The sequence below is a fragment of the Erinaceus europaeus genome, chromosome 1 (assembly GCF_950295315.1).
Source record: "Erinaceus europaeus chromosome 1, mEriEur2.1, whole genome shotgun sequence".
NCBI classification, from domain to species: domain Eukaryota; kingdom Metazoa; phylum Chordata; class Mammalia; order Eulipotyphla; family Erinaceidae; genus Erinaceus; species Erinaceus europaeus.
In genome coordinates this window covers 39,015,000-39,029,065 of record NC_080162.1, presented here as the reverse complement: position 1 = coordinate 39,029,065, position 14,066 = coordinate 39,015,000, and the positions used below count along the sequence as shown (strand labels likewise).

The window sequence follows — 14,066 nt, the reverse complement described above, 5'->3', positions numbered from 1 at the left end:
AAGCCCAGAGAAGGGGTAACTCCCAAGAGAAGACTCTTATCTTAGCCTCATCCCAATAGATTTCACTGGGTGTTTAAGGAAAAAAGAAGAGTAGAAAGATTATTGTCAGTTAGTGTGTGATTTTTTTCTCTGCTATCAGGGGACTCACAATGAACATAAGCACAATAAAAGCTCTGAGAAGTCATCCAGAGAAACCCAGTTTGTTTTTCCTACCTGTTTCTTATACTGAAATGAAATGAAACCATCCCCATTCCCTTCATGGAACTCTTCATGGAACATAGTTTGAGAAGTTTGAGAATACACACTTTTCCTATAAATGCTACTTCTAGCTTCTAGCTACTTCTAGCTATTTATTAGCTATGAGCCAAATAATAATATCTAGTAATAAATAAATATCCCTAGATATTTCTATTCTAGTAATTTTTTTGGCTTTGTGGACCCCAGAATCTCTTGCAGAAACTCAATTCTGCTGCTAAAACTCAAAGCAAGCCTAGATCATATGGAAAGCAACAAGTGTGGCTGTGTGCTAATAAAACTATTTACAGACATCAAGATGTGGAGCGCACATAATTTTATGTGTCACGAAATATTCTTCTTTTGATTTTTCTCAACTGTTTAAAAATGTGAAAACTATCCTCAGCTCACAGGCCACACAAAAACAGGCATTGGACTGAGAATGGTCCAGCAGGAAGAGTTTGCCAAGCCAATATAGAACACTGAAAATTTCTTGCACTTTCTACCACTCTACCACCCCCACCCTCCCCACTCCCAAAGGTGTCAGGGGTATGGACAGTAGAAAGAGGTTGGGAGGTAAAGCTGAGAGACAAATCAGTAGAAAGAAGACCAAACTGGAAAGAAGTCAACTATGGTTCTAAACTCTATGGCACCTCCCACACATTACATGGTCTTACTGAATAATTCTGGTATCTTAAAATTCAGGCAGAGGAGTCAGACCAAAGCAGTGGCCTCTGATAAGAAAGGGAAAGAGGCAAAATACAGGAGTGATAAGGAACCTTGTAATTAAATCCAGCTCTGCTGACTAAATGCACTTGGTAAGACACATCATTAAATACTGTAAAAAATAATAAAAAAATAAACACCACAGGAAATATTGCTGCTCAAAATCTCAAAGGGGTGATTTTATTTTTATCAGAGCACTGCTCAGCTCTGGTTTATGGTGGTGAGGGGGGACTGAACTTGGGATTTTGAAGCCTCGGGCATGAGAGTCTCCTTGCATAACCATTATGCTGTATCTCCCACCAGGATGAGTGTTTCTAGAATATAAAGAAAGAAAAGACCAGTGCCTTATCAGAACAATGGGGTGGGGATATAAGAGCTGCTGGTACACAGGGAAGAAATGGCAAAGGGCACCTATATGGAATGGCTCAAACACACACATGAGAGAAGGCAAAGCAAACCTGCACATCCCAGCTGAAATATCTTGGATCACAAATGGTGACAGACAAGCTTGAGAACTTGTACTGGCAGAGAAGGGATAACAGGTGTTTTTAGTAGGGGTGCAAGCGGATGATCTCTAAGGAAGGAAAATAGATGAAAATCTATCAAAAATACAAGAGGCCATGCCATTCTCAGGAATTTATCTATAGTTACATTCACTCCACTTTACAATGGTCCAAACATTGAGGATTCCCACTGTAACCTCATTGGCAAATGCAAAGACCTGAAAACACCTATATGTCTATCCATTGGAAGGGAGGGTTGAAGAAGCCCACATGGAAGAATTGCAATTGTTTTAATGAAGACAACTCTCACTTAGGACATGTGGACTGTGAACCAGGTCCTGGTGTCAGGCATCCTTATTCCAAGTTTTGCCCATGCCTCACCTAGTGGCAGGCTGGAAATGTTCCTGATCCACTGAGTCAGAATCTGAATTTATACAAGAATCCCAGGCAACACCTATTACATAGTAAGACACTATTTTTTAAAAAAAGCCTTTTTTATTTTTTATTGCCCATGTGTTAGAGACAAGGAAGAAAAGGATCTGACAGATTATGGAACTTGTGCAAAGCCAGACATAGCTACATACATATACAACAGCCATTAAACACATGAGGAAGCTCTTCAAGTGGCTGAAAAGGACTAGGCTCCAAGATAAGTTGTCAGGTACGAAAAACCAAGGTGAAGTGACTATTTGTGGGAGGGGAGAAACAGAATCCACATGTAATATCTTAAGTACCCAGCTTACAACATGGAAAAAGCAGTTTCTCTGGGAGGCACAATCAACTACTGTAGGGAAAGAAGCTAGAGGGAAACTATTCATACTGCATATCCATTGGAACTTTGGAATTTTGAGTCATGGACATACATTACCTATTCTGGTATAAATTACTTCCTTCCTTTTTATTTCTTGATTCCCCCTCCCCACTACCACCACTAGGGTTTCCAAAGCTGCACAATTCCTTCACTCTTGGTGATATTTCTCCATGTCTCTCTCTCCTCCCTCTTTTACAAAGTAAGAGGAAAAGGAGCTAGGTGGTGGTGCACACACATTACAGTACAGTGTGCAAGGACTCAGGTCAAGCCTTTAATCCACACTTTCAAGGGGAAGCTTCACAAGTGGTGAAGCAAGGCTGCAGGTGCTCTCTGTCTCTTTCCCTCTCTAACTCCTCCTCCCTTCTCAATTTCTCTCTATCCTTAATAATAAATAAATAAATATATAATTTTTAAAAAGAGAGGAAGAGAGATAAGCAGGGAAAGAGAAAAGATACCAAGAGATACCACAGGACTACTTTACCAGCAGTCAAGTTTCCCCTATGCATGTATTCCCACATGGTGGCTGGGAGCTCAAACCCCAGTCCTCAATAATGATAAAGTTTGTGCCCTACTGAGAAAGCTATCTCCTGACCCCTCATCTTTTTTCCTTAAAGCTGATGTAAAAAAGATGCTGCATGCCCCCTAACCTCCCTTCCCCCACTTACTAAAAAATTACACTTTGGGAAAAGAGAACTTGGGCAGTCAAGCCCATACTCAGTTCCCAGACACTTCCTATTTGTTTTGCTCAGAAACTGATGTGCTTGTGTGAAATGGTGTATGTATGTAAAGTATGAGCTAACGGTGAACTCTTTAAGTATTTGGGACACTGGCCACATTCAGTATCACCTGGGAATGTGTCCATTGCCTTGCACATGGCCAGTGGTCCTTCACCAAGGGGCAATTCAGCCATGCAGAGAACATCTGACAACATCTGAAGACATTTTGCATTGTTGCAACTGGCATCTGGTGGACAGAGCTTAGGGACACTGTCCCACATTCCTATGGGCACACGACAGCTCGAAATACCCTGTGTCTGGCAGCTCTAGAGCCTCCATCAGCAAGTCTCAGACCATTCCATGCTGGGGTATCACTCATGCCTGCTGCTGAACTGTGGGTTCTGATATAGCAGGCCTGGGACAGAGGATAGCCTGCATTTCTAACAGGGAAGGTGTGACCTTTGCAGATGTGAGACCACACTTTTAGCAATGAGGTCTTACCTAACCCAGCTGCAGCCAACTGTACAATTAATTGTCTTGTATAAAGTGTGTGACACTTTGGGTTTGGTTTCAAGATCTGGGGGTTGAGTGGGTTGGGGAGTGAGTAGGGGAAACCTGTTCTTTTTTTTTTTTAATATTTATTTATTTATTTATTTTCCCCTTTGTTGCCCTTGTTGTTTTTCATTGTTGTTGTAGTTATTATTGTTGTTATTGATGTCTGATGTCATCATTGTTGGATAGGACAGAGAGAAATGGAGAGAGGAGGGGAAGACAGAGAGGGGGAGAGAAAGACAGACACCTGCAGACCGGCTTCACCGCCTGTGAAGCGACTCCCCTGCAGGTGGGGAGCCAGGGGCTCGAACCGGGATCCTTACAAACGTCCTTGCGCTTTGCGCCACCTGCGCTTAACCCGCTGCGCTACCACCCGACTCCCCGGGAAACCTGTTCTTAAGAGAAACAAACATGAGACCTTCTGAGTCCCCCCCCCCCCATAAGTTTATGAGCAAGGAATGCATCAGAACTAGCTGGGATAGTCCTTGAAGTAGTATAGTGAATGAAGTGTTGGACTCTTGAACAAGAGGTCGTGAGTTTGATCCCTGGCACTGCATATGCCAGAGTGATTCTGTGTTTTTCTCTGTCATTTCATTAATAAATAAAGGTTAGAAAAAGGAGGAGGAGGAGGAGGAGGAGGAGGAGGAGGAGGAAGAGGAAGACACCTAACCAGTATAGTAGCAGGGAACCTACCGTCCAGAGTTTCCACAGAGAGCTGCAGACCAAGGTTGTGCCGGGGGTTGACCACCCAGTGGTTGCTAGTGGCCGTGATGTCAAACACCAGCCAGCCTTCCTCCGAGGCCCAGAGGGTGCGGCTATCCAGCAGGAACAGGTCTGACTCCCTGAAAGGAACAGAGAAAGGAACAGAGGCATGGGCTTCAGGTCAGTTAGGTCATGTCTTGGACAACCAGCCCAAACAGCTAGACACTTATGGAAAATAGAACATTGTAGAGTAGGAGAGGCAGGAGAAGAGCTGCCATTCCTCTCAAAGTGGTGTTATACATATCACTGCTTTCAGTACTCATATTTCTAAGTCGTAGGGTTTTCTTCTCTTCACTGAATGCATAACTTACCCAAAATCATTTAGCCAGGAAGTTGCAGCACTGGGGTTTGAGCCCAAGCAGTTGAGCACTCATGCAGACACTCTTCATTTCCACATTATGAAACTTCTTCACTAACAGACAGGAGGTGGTCTGCTAGACTGATATTACTAACAGAGGTAGCCCTTTGATTCTTTCTTCCTCAAATTTTAGTAGCAAAATGGGTAAAACAATGATTAATTTTGAAGTTAATGGAAGATGGATGGAAGGATGGATGGATAGATGGATGGATGGGTTTTTATATTGCTGAATAGTATAATTCTAGTATAGAAAATATAATGTCTCTCACACTTTTTTTCTTTATTGGGGGGATTAATGGTTTACAGCCAACAGTAAAATACAGTAGTTTGCACATGTGTAGCATTGCTCAGTTTTCCACAGAACAAGTCAACCACCTCCAGGTCCTCCTCTGCCATCATGTTCCAGGACCTGAACCCTCTCTCCACCTCAGAGTCTTTTACCTTGGTGAAATATATCAAACCCAATCCAAGTTCTGCTTTGTGTTTTCTTATTTTTCAAGTTCTTTTTTATTATTAGTGATTTAATAATTATTGACAAGACTGTGGAATAAGAGGTACAATTCCATACAGTTCCTACCACCATAGTCATATCACATCCCCTCTATTGGAAGCTTCTTTTTTTTTTTTTTATCCCACTGGGAGTATAGACCAAAAGATCTTTATGGGGTGCAGAAGGTGGGGAGGTCTGTTTTCTGTTTTTGCTCCTCTGCTGGACACGGGAACTGACAGATAGACCTATTCCCCCATCTCACACACTTTTAATTATAAGAATTCAAAGGTTTGATATGTTGAGTCCTTCAGTTGTCAATTAAAATACCTGAACCCCTATATTGTACTGGTCACTGGAGTATAGTTATGAACAACATCCATAAGATAGGCCCTGGCTCTAGGACACTGACAACTCTGTAAGACCAGGAGTAATCTCATTTTCCTGGGAGTGCAAAGGAATTGTCTCTGCTACACATAGACACTCCAGGCATTTTAACAGCTTACTGAGTATTTCACATGTGTCAGGTACTGGCTTAAAACGTCTGACTAGCATCATGTTGTTGAGTCCTTACCACAACTCTGTGATGTAGTAGTCTTTACCATACTCATCCACCTTTGTGCAAATCTCAAAGCTGAGGCTCAGGAAAACAAGCTCATTTTCCCTGCTGGCACACAGTCAAGGAAGGGATGGAATCCACTCAGGCTACCTCTTAGCCCAAGCTTGCAGACATGCATAAAGGTGTTTCTCATGGGCATGCCCTTTGCTTGGGTATAGTAACCATCATTTCAGAGCCTTTAGCAGAGCAAACTCATTGTGAGATAATCCACTAAGCTGTCAACTGAAATCAAGCAGCAGATTCCCTTTCAAACTATACCCCCATCTCCAACTCTCTCTTCTAAAACTACCATCCCTGTGAGTCTTTCCTGTTTTGCTAAAACCCTCCAAGTTTATATAGTCAGTTGAACTGAAACTCTTCTGCATGCAATAATACCTAAGACACTCCTCAGCCATGTTAATATGTGCAAGATTCAAGAGACAATAAAGTAAATTAGTAATGATAGTGTCTCAAATTTATCCTAATTCAAAACCCATTGGGAATACTGGGCTGTTGAAAAAGCCATGATGCATTTTTGCATAGAAAAAAATATGTCATGTTTTTTCCAACAACCCAGTGAATTTGTAGGTTAACAGAGCATTCAGAAAAGTCTACACAGGGATGGAGAACAAGGCTTAAGAACAGACAAGGGCTAAGGCAAGTTGTACAGGGTTCTCATATAATACAAGAAGGAATGAACATGACATGTATTTCTCTCCATCTGAAAGTCTTGGGACAGAGAATCAATTTGATATAGTGAAGTCCTTACTCCAGTCCATGTCCATGGTGAAGAATAGCATCAATAGGACTACAAGATGGAAATGAGGATTATATACACAGCAGATGCTCTTCCCAAGCCCACTTTTCAAGTAAGACTCAGCAATCAATGCATCAATTCAAAAGATTTATTATCTTATGAATTGTATGTAAAAAAACCAACTTCAAATATTAGAATCAACAAGATGTTCTTACAATATAAGACAGCACACTGCCTCTAAGTCAAACTGTTCCTTGAGATCTTTGAGAAGCTCTTACCTCTTGAATACAGTGATTATAGAATCAAGGAAGTTCTTTTACAGCTACAAAGAATTTTGAAAACCCCATGCTCAATTTTCATCTCCAAACTTAACTACAATCATGAAGTGATGTATCAGGATCCGTTTGGACATGAAGAATGTCCACATTAGATTTTATTCTTGAAAACAAGAGTTTCCTTCTATCTTCATCACTAATAGCTTGATAATTTCCTGGCTGATGGACCCAGGAAAGACTGCCAATGAATCAGCCATTTTCGATAACTCACAGGTGAGAGAGGACACATCACAGCCAGAATGACCAGGAATCCAGGGTCCTAGGAGGAAAAGCTACACCATGGCATAGAAGTCATAAACCTCGGTAAGACTTTGCTAGAAAATTGTCCTTTGCAGTATGACATGATCAGAGATTTGGCATGGCCTTTACAGACAGTGAAACAATGAATAGTAGCGTAGGAGATATACGTGGCCCTTTGAACAGTGAGCACCTTGTTACAGTCCATGACAACAAGGCCCAGATGTTTCAGGTAGGGTTGACTCATCCTACACTAACATGAAGCACTAAGCCTCCTCTACCTAGTCACTTTACAGTTTGACCCAATGACGCTTGGAAGAACCAAACCTTCCTTTGGAGGCGATGGGGCAAGAAGGATGTGCAGCTGTGGCAAGAGTGAGGCACTAGCAACATAGGCTCTGCTTTTAGTTTAAAAGGCCATGCTTGCAGGCAAGGGACACAGACAGACCGAGTCTAAACTGACAGCTGGAAGAGTGAAAATTTCTAGCTGCCACCTGAAGTGTCTCACTAGAACACAATGATTCTAACAACCTAGAGGGACTACACAGGCCTTTTGTGACATTCTTTGAATATCTTATTTATCTTCTGGCCCTTTCTTATGAAATTAAGGCATCATAGTGGATACACTGAGAAGGTAAGGTTGCTTTAACTCTACTGGACATTTTAATTTCCATATATTCTTCATATTTAACATGAAATTCAGTTTAAATGATCATTAAGTAAAATGTATTTTTGAAGTTATATATATATACATATATATGTATATATACACACATATATATGTATATATGTGGTACTTGGGGTTGAGTTTTGAACATTGTACCATATGAGAGTGACAAGCATATAGAGAAGCTCCAGCTTTCCTCTCTCTCTCTCTCTCTCTCCCACCTCCTTAAAGTAAAAGCAAAAACAAAATGAAAATTAGCCTGGGCATGATGAAATGGAATGTGGATGAGGTACTAGCCCTAAAAAAAATACAAATATTTTAATACATGAATTACATAATGAAAGACCGAGTGGTATTGACTAATCTCTCTCTATATATATATAAAAGAGTATCTTATTTACATTTAACAAGCTGGCCTCCCTGACCCAGCCCAGATGGAAGCAAAGGTGGGGGAGGTATACGGGTGGCACAGGCATCTTTTTACATCCTTTTATGCTTTGCCTAAGCTGGAGATCTAGTACTTGTCTTGCCTTGGTTTTCTGAATCTCTTCTTCTTCTTCTACTTCCTCTTCTTCTTCTTCTTCTTCTTCTTCTTCTTCTTCTTCTTCTTCTTCTTCTTCTTCTTCTTCTTCTTCTTCTTCTTCTTCTCCTTCTTCTCCTTCTTCTTCTTCTTCTTCTTCTTTTTCTTCTTCTTCTTCTTCTTTTTAATATTTATTTATTTTCCCTTTTGTTGCCCTTGTTGTTTTATTGTTGTAGTTCTGAATCTCTTCTAACAGCAAGATTACTTGTTCTTATTTTACAGAAGAGGAAAGTGAAGCTCAGAGGCAAGCCCTTTTGTCTAGTTGCTATACTTCCTAAGTGACTGGACCAGGACATATGTGGGAAGTCTGGCTCAAGCATCTAAGCCCTGTTACTTCCTTAACCCTTCAAGAGATAGAGACAAGAAACAGAAGGTTGACTTGTATGATATGTATTACTCCACACAATATTGCCAAAGAATGAGAAAATATTAGAGGGGTAAAATCTGAATGGCAGGTAATGGGGCACATTGATAGGTCAAGTCAGTTACTTCCTTAACCTTAGTTTTTCTTTCTGTAAAATGAAGATAATGCCATCTTTAGCCATTGTGAGACCCAAATCGCTATTAGGCTAAAGATACAATCTCAAGGTTCCCTGGAACATCTTTATAGCTACCATAAAAATCTACTACTACTACCACCAACTCAGCTAAGTGTTTGGTGTGTACTCTTTGGACAGATTTTAGAAGACTTAATATCTGAGTTGGCTTCCTGAGATCTGTAAGTGAATAAATTGCACATTCATTCAAGGAAAGCTTACCTAAGACTCCAAAATTCATCAGGATGTTCAGAGTTGTGTTAGACATTCTGTAAATATGACCACCAATAGTACCTCCATAGGAAACTCCTTTATAAATTGTCTATTCCTCACCTCAAGTCTGGGCTAACCTCTTGTATGTCAGAAGCTCAGCAGTTCTGGATTTGCTCTCTAAGAAACTAGCCACTAGATGGAGAAATCTGAATGCACTGCTAAAGAAAGAGACCACATGGCTTGATTGAAGGAAATGGCCTAAAGAGAGATATAAAAAGAGGGGGAGGGGGAAACCAAGCCAATCTCAGGTGAGGTACTATCTTGGGTGTTCCAGTTCCAGCCAAGCCCCCACTTTCATCAGTGATGCAGCAGACACTACTAAGAGAAACACCATGCTGAGCCCTGCCCTAATTCCTGAGCAATAAAATGACTGTTGTTGTAGCCACTACATTGTGGGTGGTTTGTTCCACACACAGAGAGAATCCAAACAAGTCACATTGTTAACAACTGGAAACTGACCATTTACTAGGAGGAGCTAGTAAAAACATTATGGCTCATCAAATGTCATGAATCTACTTCACAGAACTAGATAAATCCATACTTCTTGACAAGAAGAAATATTGTATTAAGCAAAAACAGAATGGGCTGGTAACTGGGAAGATTGTTCAACAGGTAGAGCATCAGACTTGCATGTCTCGGGTTCCTAGTTCAATTCCCAGCACCTCATGTGACTACAGTGGTGTTCTCTTTGTCTCACATGAAACTCTTATACGTAATAAAATAAATCTTTAAAAGGAAAACAGAATGTCTTGTATACAAATTTCTAGGGAAATACATGTGTTAAAACCAGTGAAAAAATTAAGTAGAATGTCCGAGTCACCTAATATGCAGTAAAGAATTATGATAGGAATAAAAGGCCTTGCTCTGCTTATTAAATCATCAACAGATAATTCCTTATACAAAATGGTTATAAAAAAAAAAGAGGCAAGTTGAGAACCTATTAAAGCCAAAACTAGCATGCTATTAGGCCAATGTAAATAGATATTTCTCAAAAGATATATAAACAACCTTGGGGCCGGTGGTAGCATACCTGGTTAAGTGCACATGTTATCAGAGTTCAAGCCGCTGGTCCCCACCTGCAGTGTGGAGAGCTTCACAAGTGGTGAAGCAGTGCTGCAGGTATCTCTGTCTCTCTCCCTCTCTAGCACCCTCTATCCTCTCAATTTCTCTATTTCTATCCAATAAATAATAAATATACTTTTAGAAAAACCAAACAACCACTGAGCACACGAATAGGTCGTCAACATTATTATTCACTAAGAAAATGTAAATCAAAATCATAAGTGGTTATCCTCTCTAGAATGACTAAAACCAAATGCATAATTTACAAACACTGACAAGGATATGAATGGGTTAGACCTCTCATACAATGCTGGTGGAAATGTAAAATGTGGTTGCTACTATGGAAAACAGTAAAGCAGTTTTTTTTCATGATTTTTTAATATTTATCTATTTATTTTCCTTTATCTTGCCCTTGTTGTTTTTTGTTGTTATAGTTATTAAGTTATTATTGTTGTTGTTATTGATGTTGTCGTTGTTAGATAGGACAGGGAGAAATGGAGAGAGGAAGGGAAGACAGAGAAGGGGAGAGAAAGAGAGACACCTGCAGACTTGCTTCACTGCCTGTGAAGCGACTCCCCCACAGGTGGGGAGCCGGGGGCTCGAATCAGAATCCTCCCGCCGGTCCTTGTACTCTGCGCCACCTGCACTTAACCCACTGCACTACCGCCTGACTCCCAGCAGGTTTTTCAAAAGGTGTCCATAAGAGTTACAGATGATTCTACCATTTTACTACTTAAAGACCAAATATTATGTATGTTAATGTATATACACTGTCCAGAAGAAGCAAATTCACAGAGACAGAAAATAGATCAGTAAGGATCAACAGCTGGGAAGAAGGTGACTGCTATAAGGTAAGGAGTTCCCTCTTGGGGTGAGAAAAGTGCTCCAAGATTAAATAGTGGTGTTGATTGTGCAATCCTGAATATACTAAACTCCCCTGAACTGTACACGTCACAAAGCTGCACTGTATAGTATGTGAATTCTATCTCAATAACATTAGATCCTGAAGGGAGTCGGACAGTAACGCAGCAGGTTAAATGCATATGGTGCAAAGCACAAGGACCAGCTTAAGGATCCCGGTTCAAGCCCCCACCCCCCGACCTGCAGGAGAGTCGCTTTATAGGCAGTGAAGTCGGTCTGCAGGTGTCTATCTTTCTCTCCTCCTGTCTTCTTTTCCTCTCCATTTCTCTCTGTCCTATCTAACAATGACAACATCAACAACAACAACAATAACTCCAACAACAATAAAAAAAACTAGGGCAACAAAAGGGAAAATAAATAAATATAAAAATAAGATTATATCCTGAAAAAAATGTTATGATAAGGCCAACATAAATCCACAAGGTAGAGTGTGGTGTTGTTATGAGAATCCTTTTTATTGTTTCCACACCAGTATGAAAAGCCAGCACTCAGACAACAACTAACTCTGAAGTATGCTTCTTCCTTAAGTCTACACACACAGGTCTCAATTAGGTAAGCATATTCTATTTCTCTTTTTAAGATTAGTTTTAGAGGGTGGAGAGAGGGAGAGAGAGAAGGAAAAAAAAACACCAAAGCATCTCTCTGGTACATGTGATGCTGGGGATCAAACTCAGGACCTCATGCTTTCAAGTCCTAGTCTCTAGTCATTGTGCCACCTCCCTGGCTGCACACATTCTATTTCTGAAAGAAGCCAGAGCTGCATGTAAGCATCATCTTTTCATCCACTAGTTGATCTCAGAACCAACTTGGCCAGGTGGTTAGTCTGATGTATTTCCCACCCTTCATCACCACCTGCTGCCTTGTGGGTAGGAGTCATTCAGCCACTCCCTCAGTCCAGAGTGGTAACTGAGCTATGTTTGTGTGTTGGGGAATGGGGACAAACAACGGAAGGATAACAATCACTTCGCCTTCTCAAGCTTCTTCTGATGAAAGAAACAGAAGCTGGTCCTAGAAGGTCAAGTTCCCCTTCTGAAGCACAGGCTCCCCTAAAGTCCTGTTCCCTGTGAGGCATGAACCACCAGTGACCCCAACCTCATGGCCTTGAGGGGTGTTAATATTTAACTACCAGCTTGGGGATGGAGCATTGCTGGGACTTGTGGGTTCCACCTCCCAGGGACACTTGTGAGCTGAAATCTTACCCATAATAAGCCAGAGAAAGTAGACCTTTGGAGCTAAGTTTCCAGTGGCTCCCAGCCTACCTTCTACTGAAAAATTCTACCACCATGGAAAAGTAGGTATTTTAAAATCTAACATGGGAAGGTGGAAAACTTCTATCACTCAGGGTCTTGTAGAGACTGATCTCAGGGGCCTTCACCCACCATGAACTCCTGAGTAGTGAAAGACCCATGAAGAATGCCCCCACCCCACACCCAATATACTGGCTTGGCTCAGAAAGTCTGAGTATTTCCATAGCCTGGACCATAGCAGCCAGAAGCAGCGATCTTCAGAGATAGTGGAACACAATGGATCACCCCTGTCCCCAGGGCTGACTTCTGGGACAGTTCTGTCCCATCTCAGGACCCAGTTCTACCGTTCTTCCCTCTGCCCTGCAGGATCTTAGGAATGAATGGCACCACCTCCTGTTAGTGGGCTCAGTAGTCTAGGACTGTCACAGTTTAACAGGACTTTGGGAAGGTCCCCAGCCACTGTACTTCAACTTGCAAGACCATAGTGTCTGGTGCACGAGCTGTTGGTGTCTATGTGGGAATGACTGGGTTGCTGGAAAAGTCATGACACATTTTTTGCATAGAAAAACATTAAAAAATATGTCATGAGTATTCCAACAACACAGTAGAACCCAGCTCTCAATCTTGGGTTGTGTAGTCAAAAACATTCTTGCCCACCATAGAGCAGAAATGGCAGGGACTGCCCTACTCTCTGAAGGGAGGCTGGGTCAACCTACTCTGCCACTTGAGGAACATTGGTCCTGAAATGAGTGCAGCCTAGAATGTCCCTAGCTGTGACCATAGGCTGTGAGCTCAGACTGACAGGGATGCAGAGGTTACACAGGCTCCTGTGCTAAATATGAATAGACATGGGCCCGAGGTTAGAACAATGGGGTTAACAGTTAACGGTATTGATATACTCTCCTCATATTTGGGAGCTACTCTCTGCCCTAATCCAGCTTTCAAATCCTATTCTCAATTCTGGCACTATCTTCCCAGACAATGCTTTTAGTCCACCTGCATGTTAGCTATGGGGGCTCAGACAAAAACTACTATGTTCCCTTGGATCATACCTAAAATAGACTTCTTAGCTTCTTCCCATACAAAGACCCCTAGTTTTATGTGCTCTATTCCTACCATTGGGTTCTTGCTTATTAAACAACTTGTCCTGCTTTATAGCTTATGGTCTTTTATCCACCAAATTATATACCCTACCATGACACCATCCTGACTTTCCTGGGCACAAGACCTCACCAATGTGTCCTGGACCTCTAAGTCTCGAGAGCCCTGCTCCACTAGAAAAAGATAGAAACAGGTTAGAGGTATGGGTCAAGCTGTCAATATCCATGTCCAGCAGAGAAGCAATTACAGAATACAGACCTCCCACCTTCTGCATCCCATAGTGGTCAGCTTATTATGCCAGCAAGGTGAATAGAGTGTCACTCTTGAAGTCCACCCTGCCCAGAGACCTCTCAGAAGGATAAAAAAATAAGGAAGCTTCGAATGGAGGAGATGGGACGTGGAATTATAGTGGTAGGAACTACATGAAATTATATCCCTGTTATCTTACAATCTTGTTAATCATTATTAAATCCCTAATTTCTTTTTAATCCTTGCCATTACAATCTGAAACCCAACTTGACTCCCCCAGGATCCATCAGACACAGCCTCACTTTCAGGGAGCAAATGCAAGTTGAAGGCTGGATGGGTCTTATTTGGAATCAT

General features: G+C 41.5%; 1 protein-coding gene across 2 annotated transcripts in view; it reads right to left on the bottom strand.

Moving 5' to 3' along the window:
• BMP7 (bone morphogenetic protein 7) overlaps window positions 1-14,066 on the bottom strand; it is a 108,526-nt gene that overhangs the window by 29,349 nt on the left and 65,111 nt on the right. For both annotated transcript variants that reach the window (XM_007525141.3, XM_060184908.1), the window contains exon 3: window positions 4,236-4,384. In XM_007525141.3, the coding sequence (XP_007525203.1) occupies window positions 4,236-4,384 (149 nt within the window). The remainder of the gene's footprint in view (window positions 1-4,235; window positions 4,385-14,066) is intronic.